The sequence below is a fragment of the Cyanistes caeruleus genome, chromosome 26 (genome assembly GCF_971803275.1).
Source record: "Cyanistes caeruleus chromosome 26, bCyaCae1.hap1.1, whole genome shotgun sequence".
NCBI classification, from domain to species: Eukaryota; Metazoa; Chordata; class Aves; order Passeriformes; family Paridae; genus Cyanistes; species Cyanistes caeruleus.
The window spans coordinates 3343038-3361567 of record NC_141726.1 but is presented as its reverse complement, the minus strand read 5'-3'; the positions used below and the strand labels follow the sequence as shown (position 1 = coordinate 3361567).

Below are 18530 nucleotides of genomic sequence, written 5' to 3'. Positions count from 1 at the left end.
TCCATCCTGGCTTCAGTTCACTAAAGAAGGGAACTTGGGGCATGTTGAAAGCCACAAAACTAGGTGCAAAAGGAAGTTATATTACCTTGGGAATTACTCTGTCAACTACTGCTAAAAAAGCCACCCCAGGATTTCTCTGGAATAGTTTCCAGCTCCTCGGAGACTTAAAACAGCAGTAAAGTCCTCATCACATGTCCATAGATGTGCTGCTGGTTCAGTGCCAGGGCCCACAGAGGTGACTCAGAGGAATGTGCAATAAAGGCTTTTCTTTTTTTTTGTAACAATTTCAGTAACATCCCAGTCCCCTAAGCAGCAGTTTCACTGTTGCCTTAACAACCAAAGAACCCAGAACAAATGCTTGTGCACTGAATGCTTACTGTGCTTGTAACCGTCTGGCATGGCTGGAGTTTTGCTCCCCTCAGCACTACAGGTTCCTCCCCATTCTTCCTTGACCTGTCATCCATTTTAAACATTCCAGAGGCAAAACAAAGACTTGCTATCTTCATTAAAGAGCTGCTTCCTAGCAGTACTTCCCCTTGTTGCATCATCAGCCTTGTAAGATGATATGTAAGAAATGTTTTGAGCCGTTGAGCTCCTGAGCATTAACTGTTGTTTTGTTGTTTTTACCTGTATATGAGCACCAAAAGTATGTAAAAATCATGGACCATTGCTGAGGAGAAAGGCTAGAAGGTGTTTTGGGAGCACTGAAATAGGTGTGTTATGCCTCTGAGAGCTGCAGGTCTTGTCTCACATTGACAGAACTTCATAACTCAACAGGTGATGTGACAGAGGAGTCCCCACAGGATCCCCTCCTTTGCCTTACAGGGAAATCCCTTTGGTCAAGCACCACAGCCACAGGGCTGGACAGGTAGGACTGACACTGCTTTTGCTTTTGCATCTTCCCCAGGAGGAAACAACTGGCTTGGAAACAGTAGGGAGGTCAGATGGTTTTGCATAATATTACTGTACTTGTTATGAAGTTGATCCCAGCCCTTTTTTAAGTGGACTTTTTTAAACTAAGGGAGAAATCCCTCATTTAGTCTGACCACTGACACCAACTTCTTCCAGCAGCAGAGCTATAAGAACTTGCCTTTTTATCTCCAGTTTCCCCACCCGAGGAGCATTCCAGCAGTTTTCTGTTGTGTTGTGCTTTCAGAGGGAACTGTTTTGGACAGGCCAGGAAGAGCAAGTGACAGAAGAGCTGTTGCAAGGTGCTGGGAAGGTGCTTTGGGGAGGCAGGTAATTGATGGTACATGGCAAAACACTAATATAAAGTCCCTAAGATTCATGGTTTTATATTCAAAACATCTCATTGAGGAGGTCCTTGATGCTCAATCCACTGGCACCGGTGCTGGATCTGCTCCAGGAAGTGCTGCACAGATGCAGAAAGATTTTTAAAGTCATAAAGGCTCAAAGGAACTCGAGCAGCTCGGATTCCTATAGCCACAGAACTGAAATGTCCATTGGACATCACATTACCTAAACTGATGGATTTTCAGCAGAGATTCAGCTTTTCTTAAAGAAACAAGATCTGGAATACATGACTTTCACCTGCTGGGTGGGAGAAGGCAATTTATGACAATGAAACAATGAAGTTAGACAGAGCTTTGCACCCCAAATCTCAAAATCAATCCCAAGGACATGGTTTTAATCTTGGAAGATCCAAGTGGATGTGGGCAGCACAAGCCACACACCCAAGCTTTGTTGTCTTGATTCTTAGTCAGCCTTTGGATATGTCAACAGAGGGGCTTAGGCCTGTGAGTCCTGGGCTTTTTATCCTCTCTTCTGTATATTTATAGCACAAACAGACAGAGCAATTTGCAAAGGTCTTTTTGACCTGCTAGGAGCCAGGCTGCAGCTTTGGAGCTTTGGGTGATGTGAGGCACCTGAACTTTCTCCCAAGCTAAGCCACCGACTCATCCCCCAGCCCCAGCACACACTTCCCATCACTCCTGAGGATTGACACCTCATGTCTTGTCCCTTCCAGTCTGTACCTCTGTTGTACTGTCTGTAAATTGGCCAGACTTTCCTACCTCGTTTGGGCATTATGAGGCAGAATACCGTAGGATGCTTTGCAGCCCTGTGATGAATGGTGCTATATAACTGCAAAGTGTTACTTCAGAAGATGTAACTTGGTCACCAGTGCATCATAACCTATATTAAACAGACATTTTCTTATATGAGAATTTATAGAGTTCAATGTATGGTATTAATAAGTGAATTATTGAGACCCTCAAAATAGTTTTTGTTTCAATCGTATCTGTATTCTGGAAAAGTGATTAAAAACCTTTAACCTTAATAAAAGAGTGCATCCATCCTCCTTTCCTGTATGATGTTGGAATCTAAAAGCACTTTCCAAAACCAATACACAGTTTAAAAGTAGAATCTCACAGATTCTACTTTTCTCATATGGGGAGGGCTCAGTAGTTTTTAAGCCATGGTTAAAATTGCAGTTCATCACCTACACAGCAACACCTGGTGATTCCCACATGGTGCTCCCACTCACACTCGGTTTTGTTCCTCTGTTGCGGGCTGTAACTACACAGCTGCCCCAAACTGAGTGCAGGGGAACTGGGGACACCATCAAGCGAGTGGGTCAGTCCTGGGGACTGAAAATTCCCTGTGCTCTGTCCCCCTCTAATGCCACCATCACCCAAGAGCTTCAGCAACACAGAAACACCATCTCCGCTGCAGGAAAAGCGCCTTTATTGGCTTCAGGGGACTCATTGCTCAACAGAATCCAAAGCTTTTAAAAGGGGAGGTAAAGCCCTGAGGGGTCTGTGGGGGTTTCCCAGCACTTGCCATTGTGCATGGCAAGGCCTTGGGGTCAGGCACCTTCTTGGCTTCTCTTGGGTTTCTTGTCTGGAGTTGTCTCCTCCTCAGGTTTGTCATCCAAGTTACTTTTTCTTGGGTTTGTCACTTGGATTTTTATCGTTTTTTAGGTTTGTTACTTGGAGGGTTCTTCCACTTGGACAGCCAGGCACCGCTTGCTGCACCAACTGAGCTCAGGGCAGATGTCAGACCAACTTTGGCACCAAGAGAAAAACCTGCAGCTCCTGCAAAGACAGATTGAAGTTTGAAGTCCCAGGAGCATTGAGGCTGCCTGCTGAGGGACCAAGCACTGGGCACAGCCAGCCAGGGACTCCTGGGCAGGGACAACCCAGAGAGTTTGGACCAGTTCAGACCATAAGGAGTTAAAGGGCTGCTTTGGCTCTAGAGCAAGCCCAGGGTACAAGCCTGTGTTCCCTGGCATGGAGATGAAGCCCAGCCCCCCTGCCCTCCCCACTCACCGATGGACTGCAGCACAGCAACGGTGCTGCCGGCGGCCACTCCGCCACCATTGGCGATGGCAGCTGCTGACATCATCTTGGCAGCGATGGAGCCAGCGGCGATGCCGGCTCCTGTGAACCCCAGCGCACCGATGCACAGCGGGAGGCCAACAAGTGCCACTCCTGCAGGGAGGACAGAGCAGTGTTAGGGTGCTCTCTGTGACCCACATCTCCCCCTGCCACCAGCACCAGAACCAACCTCCCCAAAAGCACCCAGCAACCTGAGCAGGGAATGAGGGCTGGGAGTGCAGGGCTGGGAACACCCCATGGGCAGCAGGAGAGGAGCAGTGTGCAGGGCTGCAGCAGTGGGGGCAGGCAGAATTCCAGGCAGTGCCCAGTGCTGAGCCTCCTGCACCCTAGTTCTCCCCAGCCCAGTCCCCAGGACCACAGGGGGCTGGGATCGGGCAGTGAACCCAAGCGCTGCTCATTCAGTGCCAGACACTTACCTGCTCCCACTGTGGCTCCAATGGCAGCTCCAATGGCTTTCCCTTTGTTCCCTGAGAAAGAAAATGACAGGAGGGCAGGAAGGACAGGAATATGGACAGGAATATGGAAAAGCTCCCCTGAGCAGTGCTGAGCACCCTGAGCCAGGCAGAGCAGGATCCCAGAGCCAGCAGCAGTTCCTCCAGCCTCCCCCTGCCTTCATCTGCCTCCAGCCCCTAAAGACCCCTGGGAAGAAGCTTCTGGTGGGGTGGGTCCAAATGCCCCTCCAGGCTGGGAGGAAAAGGGAAAGGGGCACACCCTGGAGTGCCCACCCACCATTCCCTGCCTACGGCACCCACCAACCCGGAACAGCACAGGACACACAGCACATGTCAGCCCCAATCTGTCACCTGCCACCAACACAAGATGAATCAGAGTTCATAACGAAATCAACCACTGCCTTGCCAGCCCCTCGCTGCGCAGGGGAGAGGGAGCAGGGCTGGAAACCCTGCCCACTGGGATCCCTTTGTGGAGTACAGCAAATCCCAAGACACTTAGCAGGTACCCAGGCCCCAACTGCACACCCACTTTTGCTTTCAGGGTACCTATCACTCCAGCACATCCCCAGATCTTCAAAGGGTGGCCAAGCTGCTGGAGCTTCCCAATGCCTACCAGGCTGCCTGGCAGAGATCTTGGGATCAGGCATCTGCTTGGCTTCTCTTGGGAAGTCACAAAAAATGACAGAAGGAACTAGGTTGGAAAAGACCTTTGAGATCATCCAGTCCAACCTAAGACCCAGCACCTCCTCAATTAAACTATGGCACTGAGTGCCACGTCCAATCTTTTTACAGACACATCCAGGGATGGTGACTCCACCCCTCCTTGAGCAGACTATTCCAGTGCCCACTCAGTCTTTCAGTGAAGAATTTTTTCCTGATGTGTAACCTAAACTTCCCCTGCACTTTACCTGGACTATCCTTCTTCTTGGGCTCATCACCAGTATTTGTCTCCCTGGAATCATCATCTGAAGTTGTCTCCTTCTTGGCCTCATCACCAGTATTTGTCTCCCCGGAATCCTCATCTGAAGTTGTCTCCTTCTTGGGGTTATCACCAGGAGCTGTCTCCTTTCCAGATTCCTCATCTGAAGTTGTCTCCTTCTTGGCCTCATCACCAGTATTTGTCTCCCCAGATTCCTCATCTGAAATTGTCTCCTTCTTAGGTCTCTCATCTGCCATTGGCTTCCTCTTGGAAATCTTGGCAGAGTCTCCTGCACCAAGTGACAGCAGGATATATGACAGCCCAATTTTGGCACCAAGACAGAAACCTGCAGCTCCAGGCCAGTGCTGCCCCTCCCTCCCTCCCTCCCAGCAGCACCCTGAGTCTCTCCAGCCCCAGCACTCGCAGCCCCCAGCCTGGCAGTGAACCCGAGTGCCAGACCTTCACCTGCTCGGGCAACTGCTCCAGTGGCATCTCCTCTGCCTCTCTGTCTCACGGCTAAGAGGGAAAAAGGCAGGAGGGAGAAGAGGAAGATGAAGAGGAAGAGGACAGGGAAGGTGGAAGAGGGAAGGGAGGAGCACTGCCCGCGTTGCCCACCTGCCCGCAGTCCCCGGTGGAGTGTAACAGCGCCGCTGCTCGCCCCAGGGCCGCCCCGTCCGAGCCACGCCCGGCAAGAACGCGGAAGGCGGAGGCTGAGTCATCACCCGGACGGTAATCCAGACACAGCAAGGAGGGCCCAGGGCAGAGGTGGGGGTCCCAGCCGGGTACCAGCGGGGTCACGGGAGACAACTGCGAGGGTCCCGATGGGTACCGGGGGCGTCACGGCACGGCAGCCAAAACAGAGCCCTGTTGGGAGCACTGGTGGCTGTCGTAGCTTAACCCCAGCCAGCCCCACCTCGCAGCCGCTTGCTCATCACCCACACCCCTCCAACCCCCATAGGAACCAGGGAGAGTAAAAGCCAGAAAAGTCATGGGTTGAAAGAAACAGTTCAATAGGGAAAGCAAAAGCCGCACATGCAAGCAAAAGCAAAGCAAAGCTAGGAATTCATTCCCTGCATCCCGTGGGCAGGGAGGGGTTCAGCACCCCTGAGCAGGACCCCTTCACACGGGGCAGAGACTCGGGAAAAAATAGGCCATCATTCCCAAAATCTCCTCCTTTGTCCATTCATCTGTGTCACACGGTCTGGGATATCCCATCGGGCCAGCTGGGTCACCTGTCCCTGCCCCGTCTCCTCCCACACACTCCCAAATCCCTCCCCAGCATGGCCCCATGAGGGCCAGGAAAGGCCTTGGGCTGGGCAAGCTCAGCACTAATGAAACCCCTCCGTACCATCAACCCCGTGTTCGGCACAAGCCCAAAACACATCCCCAGAGCAGCCCCTGGGAGGAAAATTATCTCTACCCCAGTCCAAAGCAGCACAATGACTGAGAGGAATATGACGGGTTTGTCTTTACAAACAAGCTGTGGGTCTGCTGATAAGATGCAGCTATCAGTGAGAGACACCAGAAACAATGGGATGGATTCCACTAAAAGATGAAAGAGGCACTGAAAGAGCACCATGAATTCCACAAAAGTTAAGAATTAAGAAGGGAATATGCATTGGGGGTGTCTCAGGTATCAGGTGTTCCGGGCAGTCTGTACCTCTCAAGTACCTCAGCCTATGGGGAAAGAGAGAAGGGACAAGAGGCCGGGAATTAGGACAAAATGGAGGCTGCGCCCTCCAAAAATTTGAGAGACCCCAGGGGAATGCCCCATGGCCTCTCTTTATTCGAACAAAGAAAAAGGAGTCCTCTGTCTCCTTTTTGGACATAAACCTCTGGTGTTTGTGGATTAATTTTCCTGACAATGACCAACAGCTGTGAGGAGAAATCAGACCAGGCCCCCCCAGCTGGGCCAGCCTGAGCCCCACCATCCCCCCTAGCAAGGGAGAACACCCCACAGAGGAGCAGATCCCCCAGATCTCAGCTCCCTGCTGCCATCGGGTGTCCCCACATTCAGGGCAGTGCAGGCAGCGGGGCCACATAGGGCACTCCTGGACCTGGACCCTGCTCCCATGGCCCTGGACATGCTGGCACTGCCCTGGAAAGCCAGAACTCAGGGCGCTGGGGAAACACTTGCTGCCTTGTTTACCAACACTGTTGCATAATGCGACATATTTGAGGTAAATAACAGAGAGAATACAGGAACTGAAACTCAACTGAGTGTGGGGTGAGCCCTGAGGTCACACATGGGGCACAGCACGGGACACACAGCACTTGTCAACCCAGCCTGTCACCTGACTCAAGGTGGCACAAGGTGAATCATAATTCATAACAAAGCCATCTAATGCCTGGAAGGAGCCGGTGACCATGGTGAAGCCAGAGGTTGTGCAGGGGCTGTGGGGGCACCTCCTGCCCACCCCCAGTGCCGTCATCGGCCTCTGTCCAGTGCAGCCCAGGCGGAGGCACTGCCCAAATGGCCTCTGTGCCCGCAGCCACCCCCGAGCTCCTCATGCTTGGAGTCGTGGCCAAGGCCTGTGTGCTTCGGAGGCAGAGCCTCTCGGCGGCCGGAGGGTGCTCAGGCTGGTATTTTGGAGGGTTTTGGCCACCCTTTGTGGGTGATGGGATGCTCCGGGATGCAGCCGAGGCTCAGGGGTTTGGGCTGTGGGGGCACCTGGGGAGCTGCACCCTGACTGTGCCAGGGAGCTGGCCTGCAGTGAGCTCTGCTCCCTGAGCACACCCAACCCCTTTCTGCTCTCCCTTTCTGCCTCTGGCCACTGCTGCCAGTGGACACAGAGCAGTAACCTGCCTGCACAGCCCCGATGCCCTCAGCCCTGACCCTGACCTCACCAGGACCTGACTCTTCCCAGCACATTGGAGATTTATCCCTTCACCAGATTTCAGTTGGATTCAGGCCAGTGAGGGGTTCAAGGGATGATTTAGCTCTACAAGAAGCCCAGGGAACAGCCCTGTATTCCCTCCCAGCACACCCCATCTGCCTATCCCCCCTCACTCACCGATTCTGAAACTGAAGCCAAAATACTTGAAATTCCTAGAAAAGTCGATGGTGTCACCTTTTGCCAGTGCTGCAGGGAGGACAGAGCAGTGTTAGGGTGCTCTCTGTGACCCACATCTTCCCCTGCCACCAGCACCAGAACCGACCTCCCCAAAAGCACTCAGCAACCTGAGCAGGGAATGAGGGCTGGGGGTGCAGGGCTGGGAACACCCCATGGGCAGCAGGAGAGGAGCAGTGTGCAGGGCTGCAGCAGTGGGGGCAGGCAGAATTCCAGGCAGTGCCCAGTGCTGTCCCTTCCCTCTCTGCAGCTCCCCAAGTGAAGCCAAGCGCTGCTCATCACGTGCCAAACTCTCACCTACAATTGCAGGTCTAATGATGATTCCAACGAGGAACGCAACAGCAACATGAACCAAATCTAAGAAGGAAAATGACAGATGGACAGGAGTGTGGGCACTAAAGCTCCTCCTGGCCAGAGCCCAGCGCCCTGTGCCGGGCAGGGCAGGGGCCCGGTGGCAGCAGCAGCTCTCCCAGCACTGCTTTCCTTCAGCCCTGCAGACTGTCAGGAGGAGAGAGGGGACAAACCCCGGGGTCCCCATGTCCCCTCTGCAGTCTCACGACAGGGCCCTCCCACGAGCCTCCCAACCTACCCATGGTCTGCTGGCCTGGACTGAGAGCTATGCTGGGTCCTCTGTGAGCCTGGTCCTTCTAGAAATGAGAACATGAAGTTTTTCCGAGGGCAGCGGGTGGGGCTGGCAGGACTTTGGTGTCCTGCACAATCGTGCCCAGCCACACCTGTGTCACCCAGGAGCCCCGGTCTCCCACACAAGCAGGTACCCCTCAGAGCCTGCCTGGGTTCCTGCCTGGCCCAGGTTTTGGCTGGCACAGTGAGGTGATCAGCCCCTCGTTATTGTCCCCAACTTCAGAGAAAGGGTGCTGTCCTCAAACACCCACCGTGGGGACACAGCAACTCCACACCACTCACCTGTCCTGTGTGTACTGTGCTCTGAGGGTCAAGGTGTTGCAGAAAAGATCCCAACAGGGAAGGTCAGGATGTGTAATTTACGGGAAATTGCCCAATCACTGAGTTTCACTTTCATTTTCATCAATTCTTGATGTCACTGTCTTTGCTGAAGCAAGGCTCGGGCTCACCCATGTCCATTGGACCTTGGGGTTGTCCCTTCAGAGAGCCTGTCATTTTCCACTGAGAGAAACTGTGAGCCTGAAATTCCTGAGTCTGAAAAGTTTTTCAGCCTGCCAGTGGCTGATTTCTTTCCCAAGGGAAGATTTCTTGGGAGGATTTCTTTCAAGGACAAATTCTGTAAATAACTTGTTTCTCAAAACAAATCTGTACAGCTGTGCTGATTATGTTTCTCTTGTTTCACCAATGGGACTAGAGAGGTGTTGTTCTCTTTTACCAATCATGTTAAGTCTGTGTCTCAACACAGTATAAAAGGTACTAAAAAGTAGACAATAAAGCCTTCCGAGCTCCTTCTGCCTTTGGAGTCATGCCTCTTTATTTGGTGTCCAATAGCGACATCTGGTGACCCCGACTTGTGAGGCTACAACAGTGTAACGAGGTACCGTGCTTCATCCCCCGATTTAGCAAAGGGGTTTTTCGGTCTGGCTCGCGGGATTCTGCCTGCACGCTCTCCTTTGCTGATGAGGCCAATTTTGATAGTCAGAACACCTTTCCCAGTGAGCTGCAAGCATGATAACAGCTATGCTAACTCCAGAGGATTCCCTAGTCCTGGATTTATGGGCGGACGTTCTCCAGCGCTGCAGAGTGGACATTCCTAGAGCCGATTTTGAGGTTTTCTGTCTCTGGGGAAAAAGGCATGGTTTTTTCCCTAGCGCTGAAAAAGCAATGTCGAAAGACTATCGGCAGTCCCTAGGCGATGCTTTGTTCCAATTGCTGTTTTCTGGAGACATGGAGGTGGCAAGACTGCTTCTGCCCTGGAAAAAATTTATTACCATGCTTTAGAGCTATGGAGAGAACTCTAACTCTGACATCTTGACTGAGGAAGAGGTCTCAGAGTGCAGGATTCTCTCTCCCACCCCAGGGATCCAGCCCTGAGCATCCCAGCCACAGCTCCCAGGACCCAAGACAAGTCCCCAGCCCAGCAGGTGCAGCGGGGCAGAGCGTGTCTGGCAGGACCAGCACCCCTGTCCCACCCCAGATCAAACAGACTGGGTGTCCTGAGCCTGAGGCTGCAGAGATGCACCCACTGAACCTTGGGGCTCTGTGGCCCTGCAGCGCAGTGTGATGCTGCCATGAGGATTTGTTGTAGCAGTGCTGGGGTCCCAGGGACTGCCAGGACTGTCAGGATTCAGTGGGAGCCAGCCCCTCACTGTGCGGGGGGACAGGGAGCAAGGCTGGGAACACTGCCTGCTGCAATCCCTTCCTGGAGCACAGCAAACCCCCACGTGCTGGGCAGGTACCTGAGCCACAACACCCACCAAGCATCACCACACACAACCACACAATCAATGTACTTTTGTTAAAGCTTTCAAAGCATTTATTGCTCAAAGTAATCAAAATACTGTTAAAGGGGAAGCTGGGGGGGCTTTCCAGTTCCAGCAGTGGGAAGACATTGAATCAGGCTACTTGAAAGGAAAGAAATCTGCTTCTGTTCACTGCTATGGTCACCAGGAGTTCTTTTAACAGACAGCACAGTGTCTGCTGCTGCTGCTTGCAGGGCAGAGTCAGGCCTTTTGTTTTTTCCCTATAAAGACAGGAGTGTGATGTCACAGAAGTATCAAGGCTGCCTCTTGATGGACAAGCTCAAGGCAGGGACAGCCAGCAATGTCTCACCAGCGAGTTGGCCTGCAGAAGCTCTGCTTCCTGAGCACATTCAACCCAACCCCTTTCTGCTCTCCCTTTCCACCTCTGACCAGTGCTGCCAGTGGACACCAAAGTTCTTGCCACAGAGCAGACACCTTCCTGCACAGCCCCTGATGCCCTCAGCCCTGACCAGTACCCCAGCATGTCCTACCCCTTCCCACCACATTGGGATTGATCCCTGTCCCATAGTTTGGGCACAAACAGAAAAAGAAGTGAGGGGTTTAAGGGCTGCTTTGGCTTCAGTGTAAGCCCAGGGTACAACCCCATGTCCCACCCAGCACAGCTCAGGTCCCCTGTCCTCCACACTCACCAACACGGATACGTACACCCTCAGCATTTATAGAGAAGTCCATGGTGTTATCATTTGCCAGTGCTGCAGGGAGGACAGAGCAGTGTTAGGGTGCTCTCTGTGACCCACATCTTCCCCTGCCACCAGCACCAGAACCGACCTCCCCAAAAGCACTCAGCAACCTGAGCAGGGAATGAGGGCTGGGGGTGCAGGGCTGGGAACACCCCATGGGCAGCAGGAGAGGAGCAGTGTGCAGGGCTGCAGCAGTGGGGGCAGGCAGAATTCCAGGCAGTGCCCAGTGCTGTCCCTTCCCTCTCTGCAGCTCCCCAAGTGAAGCCAAGCGCTGCTCATCACGTGCCAAACTCTCACCTACAATTACAGCTCCTATGGCGAGTCCCACAAAGAATGCAATGGCAACCGGTAAAACGGCTAAGAAGGAAAATGACAGATGGACAGGAGTGTGGGCACTAAAGCTCCTCCTGGCCGGAGCCCAGCGCCCTGTGCCGGGCAGGGCAGGGGCCCGGTGGCAGCAGCAGCTCTCCCAGCACTGCTTTCCTTCAGCCCTGCAGACACGTGGTGGGAGAAGGGAGAAGGGACAAACCCCAGGGTCCCCGTGCCCCCCACGATCGGTCCCACTGCAGGGCCCAGGCCCCTCACCCCACGTCACCCAACCTACCCATGGTCGGCTGGGCGGGAGCGAGAGCTGCGATGAGTCTGCACTAAACCTGGTTCCTTGGGAAGCAAGAACAAGATTTTTTCCGTGGGTGGCAGGTGGGGTCATCGGTGTTTTCCGCCCTGCAGGATCGCCCCCAGCCACCCCTCTCCCACCCAGCAAGCCGTCCCTTCTCCTTGAAAGCAGCCCCAGCCCGGGCTCCTGCTCGGCACAGGGCTCGGTGGCTGCTCAGCGAGGTGAGCAGCCCCCCATTACTGTCCCCCCCTCAGAGAAAGGGAGCTGTCCGCAAACACCCACTGCGGGGCCGCGACACCCGACGCCAACTTCTCGGGTGTCTCTTGTGCTCTGAGGGGAGGAAAAGATGGCGTCCGGAAAGACTGAGTTAGGGTGTGTCCAGGACGATGGTTATCGAGAAGTTTCCGACACTACTCGTTGAGTTTCACTTTCTCATTTCCTCTTGACGCTGCTGTCTCTGCTGGAGCGGGGCTGGGGCTCTCCCGTCCTCGGGGGTCGGGCTCTAGGGGGTCCCCCAGGGAGGCCTCGGACGGGAGGTGCGGGAGCTGAGGGGGAAGGACGCGCCGGGCTGGGGCTCCTCGGGCCTGTGCCGGGCTGCTGTGGCTTCACGGGGCCTTTCCCGACCGGTCAAACACCGCGGCTCTAACGAGCACCCACAGCGGTCTGGAGAGCAGAGCTGCAGCCGCTCCACCTTTTTCCTCCCCACCGGGCAGCCTCAAAAACCAGCCAAAGCCCCACTCTGTACCCCCCGTTTGTCCCGCTCCCTGCACCCACTCCTCACCCCGGGCCCGCTCAGGGCAGCACGGCGGCGGCGAGGGGCAGCAGGTGCCGTAGCTCATGCGCCGCTGCAGCTGGTTGAAGGGGACCAAATCCAGTTGCAAGTTGATCTGGTTCCTTTTTACCAGCCCCAGGGACGCACCGTGTCTCCGGAGGCGCCGTCTGCACCGTGCTGATGATGGGAGCTCCCGGCGTGGGGGTCCCAGCCCAAAAATACATACTTCTTAACATTCCATAACGCCGGTCGGCTCCATATGGGCATATGAAGAAGTATGTAGGGTTGGGAGGGAGAGGCGGACGCCGCGGTGCTGGGGGCACAGGGCTGTCTCTCTCCCGGCCGTGTCCTCCAGCTCCAGTGAGATCCTGGAAGGAGCCGGTGGCCATGGTGAAGCCAGAGGTTGTGCAGGGGCTGTGGGGGCACCTCCTGCCCACCCCCAGTGCCGTCATCGGCCTCTGTCCAGTGCAGCCCAGGCGGAGGCACTGCCCAAATGGCCTCTGTGCCCGCAGCCACCCCCGAGCTCCTCATGCTTGGAGTCGTGGCCAAGGCCTGTGTGCTTCGGAGGCAGAGCCTCTCGGCGGCCGGAGGGTGCTCAGGCTGGTATTTTGGAGGGTTTTGGCCACCCTTTGTGGGTGATGGGATGCTCCGGGATGCAGCCGAGGCTCAGGGGTTTGGGCTGTGGGGGCCACCTGGGGAGCTGCACCTGCGAGGAGCTGGCAGCACAGCCAAGCACGGATGGACAGCAGAGGTGGGTGCCTGTGCTTGGAGCCACTTCCACAGGGGGAATCCCAGTCGGCCGTGCCTCTTGGCTTGGTAGGGCTCCCCCTGCTGCTGCTGCACTGGGTCAGGATGCACCAACTCGTTTCCCTGTCCCCCTGCAGCCCCCAGAAGCCCCAAACGCTACATCCCCTCATCTGTGCCTGAGCAGTGGTGCAGGCTGGTGCACATGGAGTCAGCATAGGGGAGCTCCCACACACCTCCCACACCCATATGCCCCTGCCCACCTCATTTGCAGGGCCAGGAGAAGGAGACAGGAGTCAGGGCCACTCCACCCCCCACGTAGCAGCTCTGAACAGGGAAGGCTGGAGGTGGCTTTGCCCATGGGAGGAGGGATTCAGCTGAGAGCTCCGAGGCTTGAGACCCTAAGGGGACTATAGGGGGGCTTCCTGTCCTCAGTGCTGCTTGGCCATGGCAGGGTGACAGAGGGCACACACCTTGACTTCAGTGACCTTCCCAGCCCTAAATCTGCAGCTGGAACGGGACAATGGCAGGTACAGGGAGTGTTCCTGGGTTCCCAGGGGCTGACCCCTCTCAGGACAGGAGAGCGAGGGGTGTGTGGGGGTCTGGCTGTGGGCAGGAGGGGTTGACCAGGCATGGTGTGGCAGTGACTCAGCAGCAGAAGCTGGGTCCACATGCGCCGCAGCTCCCTGCAAGGAGCCCATGGGTGCCAAGTACAGTCTCACGTCACTGGCCCAGCTCACATCACCCACAGGCAGCAGTCGCTGCTCAGTGGCCCCCCAAGGCACGAACCATTGCTGTGGGGCACACTATGACACAGCCATGCTTCCCCCAGGATGCTCTGCCAGCACCCCAGGAGCTCCTGCATGGCTGGTCCCCAGGGATCCAGCCCTGAGCATCCCAGGACCCAAGACAAGTCCCCAGCCCAGCAGGAGCAGCGGGGCAGAGCGTGTCTGGCAGGACCAGCACCCCTGTCCCACCCCAGATCAAACAGACTGGGTGTCCTGAGCCTGAGGCTGCAGAGATGCACCCACTGAACCTCGGGGCTCTGTGGCCCTGCAGCGCAGTGCGATGCTGCCATGAGGATTTGCTGTAGCAGTGCTGGGGTCCCAGGGACTGCCAGGACTGTCAGAGCCAAAAACTCTTGGCTGCACCCACCCTGAAACTGCAAAGCCAGGGCACAGCATCCAGGCTCTCACATTGCAGCTGAGTTCATCTCAAGTCACCTCGGCTGACCTTGGGCAGCCTCCCAGGACTGGGTACTAAAGATACCCCAGCCCCAGTGGCCCACACAACCCCATCTCATGGCATGGTTCCCACAGCCCTCGGCTGGGCTCTCCCAGTGACCTTGGAGGGCTGCACCCAGCTCCAGGGGATGCTCGCTGCTTCCAGGGCACCTCGTGTCCCCCAGCTCCAGCCCAGGCACCCCCTGCCTGTTCCCACCACCTCTCCTTGCCCCTGCCGTGTTCCACAGAGCGGCTTTGCCCCACTGCCCTCTCTGTGCCCAGACATTACCAGTCATCACCACCAACCCCTCTGCAGCCCCGGGCGTGCCAAAGGCATCCCCGAGCCCTCCCCAGCCCCAGCGCTGCCTTTGACAGCTGTAGACCCCGAGCAGAAACCCACCAGGGAGATGTGGGCTGGCGCAGCGCCTCTTCCACGAATTCTCCATGCCCTCAGGCCGGCTGTGAGTCCTCGGCCAGGGCAGGGCCCCGTGTTCTCCACCTGCCCCGAGAGCAGCTCCCTGCCCGGGCAGGATGGTTTGTAGGCACCACACGGCTTTGCAGGGGGAGGCGGAGGAGCCGGGGAGCTGCCGGGCCGGCCGTAGTGGCACCCACGCGCCCGCAGGCACCCAACAACAACCCCATCTTGGCTATAAAAGGAAGAATCTTTTTTTTCCCCCGGCTTCGCCAGCGCTGCGTCCCTGGCCACGCTCTGCAGCCGCTGCCCCGCAGGGACATTTACAAGTTTTCCCATCCAGCGCTGCCCCCTCCAGCCGGCTTCCCCCGGCTCATCCATCCCCGGCAAACCCACTGCAGCAGCTTCTGAGTGACTTAAAAAATACCAAGAGGACCAGCAAAGAAGAGGGAGGTGGGTGCCTGGGGAAACACCCCGGCTCCCGTCCTGCCGTCCCTTGGCCCGCGGCATTGCCCGTGTCGAGGCGGTGGGCGCATGACCCCGGTGCACCCGGCCGTGGTGGTCAGCACTTTTCCCCGTGCGAGTCCAAAATGCTATGCCGAGGTGCCCAGAAGTTGGGTTTCCCTTCCCACCTTATCCCACAGGCTTAGGGTGTCCCCACTTTGCGTGGCGGAGGGCATCTCGGCTGCTGGGGAGGCGATGGCCGACCCCGGTGCAGGGGGACACCCGCAGGCAGAAGGGCCGGGTGCTGCCCGCAGAGCCCGAGCACTCAGCACTCAGCACCCCTCTACAGCCGGGACCTGCCGGGGGGCTCCATTGTACCCCCAGCCACACAGAGACTTGCTCTTGCTGCTACCCCCCACTTCTCCGCCTCCACCTGGGCTGGCCCCAAGCGGGGGGGGGGGGGGGGCTGCGGTGACCCCCTCCCCACGTTGTCCCCTCCCCGCCCACGCCGAGCCGCTGTCGGCGCCCAGCAGCAGTAGCATCCCCGGCCCCGGAGGGCTCAGCACCGGCCGGGCTCGCTGAAGGTTAAACCTTGGCGGCGGGGAAAGCCCCGCTGCCCCCCGCACACCCCGCACCCCCCGCCCGCAAGGCCACTCACGGTTCTGGAGGTGACACTAGCCGCAGCAGGCTGGGCTGGCGGCAGCGAGCTGCGGTGACACCCGGCATGAGCACGCTGATTCCCCGCTCGCCTTGACTTTGCCACAGGACTCCTCCAGCTCGTCCGCAGGAGCTTGCAGCATCCTCCAGTTCAGCGGGAGAAGTTCCTCGCCAGGGAGGGAGGGAGGAGGGAGGGATTTAAGGCAGACCCTGCCTGGGATGCAACGTCTACGGGTGCAGTTGAAGACCCCTCACTCTCTGAGCACCCCGAAGCTCTCTCCTCACTCGCCCCATCCTGGACTCGGCGTCCCAGCACATGTGCCCAGTTCTGGGGATGCTGTATGAGTGATCTCTGCCGAGAAACCCTCTCCCCCGGACCGAGGCGGCCAGGGCTGCCACCAGCATGCAGACAGTCGGCCAGCTCTGCCACCTGCCCCACATCGCCCAGGTGCCTGGTGAAGGTCCCAAAACCTTGTCGTGGTGGGCGCCGGCACACACCACTGGGCCCAGCAGCAGCCCAGGGCAGCTCGACGGCAAAACGGAGCTTGTGGAGCGCACAGAAGGGTAAAACCTGTAACCATCTCAGCCACAGGAGATCCCCATGGCCAGGGGGACCCCGTGAGGATGGGGATCCCTGAGTTGCCCCAAGCCACCCACTTGAAGTGTCCCCAACACCCACGAAGCGATTGTTCCAGCATCCCCAGCCGCCAAGTCCGGGTGTACAGGGCTGCTCTGCCTACCCGGAGCCCCGGCGGTCCTACCTGTGGAGAGCTGGCGGGGCGAGGTGGACCCCTTGCCAGGGCAGGATGCTGGGACACACCTTAGTGTGGTTCCCAAAGGGAAAAACCAGGACCAGCAGCGTGGCATCCCTCCCGCGGCGGTCCCGGCGGCTCCCTGCCTGCCACGACACCCTCCCCACCCCGCGTCCGTTCTGTTTGCCTGCTATTTTTGGCAGCCTCCTAAGAGCTCCTCTCAGGCTATTAATAATGAGAGTGAGAAATTCGTTTGGCCTCTCCTATATAAGGAAAGGTAGAGGCTTAGAGGCAGCTAAATATACTGACGCGTGCGGGAGCGAGCGGGGAGCCTCTGGCAGCGCGTGTGGAAAAGGGATTGTTTGAACAATGGAAAGACAGACTCACTCGGCACACGGGTCGGACGGGAGGGATGGACGGAGGGATGGACGGAGGGATGGACGGAGGGATGGACGGAGGGCGACGGTGCCCGCGGGCCTCCACCGCAGCACTCGCATCGCCCCCGATGCCCCTCGGGGCTCTGCCTCAGCAGCAGCGGGAGAGGGGAGGCAGGAACAGGGATGGTCCGCAAACTCCTGCCCCGAGCCAGTCCCGCTCGCTCCAAAACGCCTGCAGCAAGCCTCGCTGGGCCAGCAGCGAGCCGAGGAGCGATTCTGGGTCTGTGCTCGGTCAGGAGGGATGTGAGGGGTGCTGGGCTGCGGTGGAGCGACCAGTTCCCACTGGGACACGGCCGGCACAGTCCTCCAGCTGAGCCCCCTGCAAATCCCGGCCTCTCTCAGGGCCAGCATTCTCTGGAACAGCCCCGGGGCATCTCCCGCAGCCCGGAGATGGGTGCCACAATGTGTCTCCAGATGCACGGAGCCAGCAGCACGCCTGCAGTGTGCCCACACCTCGGCACAGGGATGGTTTAAGGAGTACAGGGCAGCTCTAACTCTGTCCTCCCCGTGGCTATGGGGGACCCGGGCGAGGTGCGGGAGCTCCTGTCGGTGCCGAGGACAGGGAGAGCCCGGCTGGAAGAAGGAAAGCAGCAGCAATCCAGGGAATCCTAATGACAGGAAAGCGCTGGGGAGCAGCGCCAAATCCACACTGTCGGAGCAAGGACAGCACATGCAGCAGGATGAGTACAAAGAGAGGAAAACCCGTGCTCCTCTGGCTCCAGGAGGAGCCTTTTGTTTTTTTAACTCTTCGTAGCCCCGGGTGCTGTTTAGGGAGGCACAAGTGGTGTAGCTGCGACTGCAACCCCGATCTCCCCGGCTGACAAGGCACCTGATCTTGGCCTCGGCCTGTGGCCAAATCCCTGCAGCCGCATCCCCCAGTGACTGCGGGGCTTCCCCGGGCTGCTGAACCACCAAAACACCGGGACAGCCGTGCTGGGCAGAGCTCAAACAGCTGCCTTGGCCACCGTCACAGCTGCCTCAGTTCCCTGAGCTGTGAAATTCCAGCAATAAAACCAATTTCACAGACTTCGACCCTGGGGCTGCTCTGAGGCTCCAGCCCAGGCCCTGATCCACTCCTAGGGATGTGACACAGATCAGAAACTGCTGGAGATAGGAGCAGCTCTTTGCCCTCAGGGCAGTGAGAAACCCCATTCTTCTCTCCCGGGGCTGCCGTGCCCACAGCTGGGGAGCTCAGCAGATTTGGCTTCCTCTGTCCTTAGGTGACATTGAGGGAAGTGAACTCTGAGGACTTCAGCCCACCCCATGGACCACGGGAACTGTGCATGGACAGAAGGGTAGCTCTGAAGGTGAATCTCCTCCCCTCTCTGAAAAATCCATGTCCTGGAGTGTCCCTCCTGGCTGCCATGGTGCTGAAGTATGTTCCCTACACAGCCAGCCCCAGCAAGAGCTGGGTGGCCACAGTAATCTCCTTCAAGGACTCCAGTAATTAATAAATGTTCCTCTGCTGCATGAGGAGGTGCTGCTATCCAGGTGTGGGGCAGCTGCTACTTTGCTTTCCTCTGAAAT

At 57.1% G+C, this 18530-nt stretch overlaps 2 protein-coding genes across 10 annotated transcripts in view; one reads left to right on the top strand and one right to left on the bottom strand.

Moving 5' to 3' along the window:
- Window positions 1-2315, top strand: part of LOC111939182 (zinc finger MYM-type protein 4) — a 42723-nt gene extending 40408 nt beyond the window's left edge. The window contains exons 29-30 of the transcript XR_015279386.1: window positions 778-868; window positions 1157-2315. The gene's annotated coding sequence lies outside the window, so the exon portion shown is untranslated. The remainder of the gene's footprint in view (window positions 1-777; window positions 869-1156) is intronic.
- A 374-nt stretch (window positions 2316-2689) lies between these two features.
- LOC111939183 (uncharacterized) lies at window positions 2690-16771 on the bottom strand. Of its 9 annotated transcripts, none has more exons than XM_086863571.1 (12): window positions 16576-16594; window positions 11551-11606; window positions 11244-11303; window positions 10896-10958; window positions 8726-9696; window positions 8391-8448; window positions 8099-8158; window positions 7745-7813; window positions 4720-5019; window positions 3776-3826; window positions 3291-3452; window positions 2690-3056 (listed from the first exon to the last, which is right to left on the bottom strand). In XM_086863571.1, exons 6-12 carry the CDS (start codon window positions 8392-8394, stop codon window positions 2929-2931), a joined length of 774 nt encoding a protein of 257 aa, XP_086719697.1. In that variant the 5' UTR covers window positions 8395-8448; window positions 8726-9696; window positions 10896-10958; window positions 11244-11303; window positions 11551-11606; window positions 16576-16594; the 3' UTR covers window positions 2690-2928. The 9 variants fall into 9 exon arrangements, 6 of the variants coding, with proteins under 6 accessions (XP_086719697.1, XP_086719696.1, XP_023797064.1 ...); XM_086863570.1 differs by lacking the exon at window positions 16576-16594 and adding an exon at window positions 15816-15834; XM_023941296.2 differs by lacking the exon at window positions 16576-16594 and adding an exon at window positions 12344-12423.
- Window positions 16772-18530: the final 1759 nt, after the last annotated feature.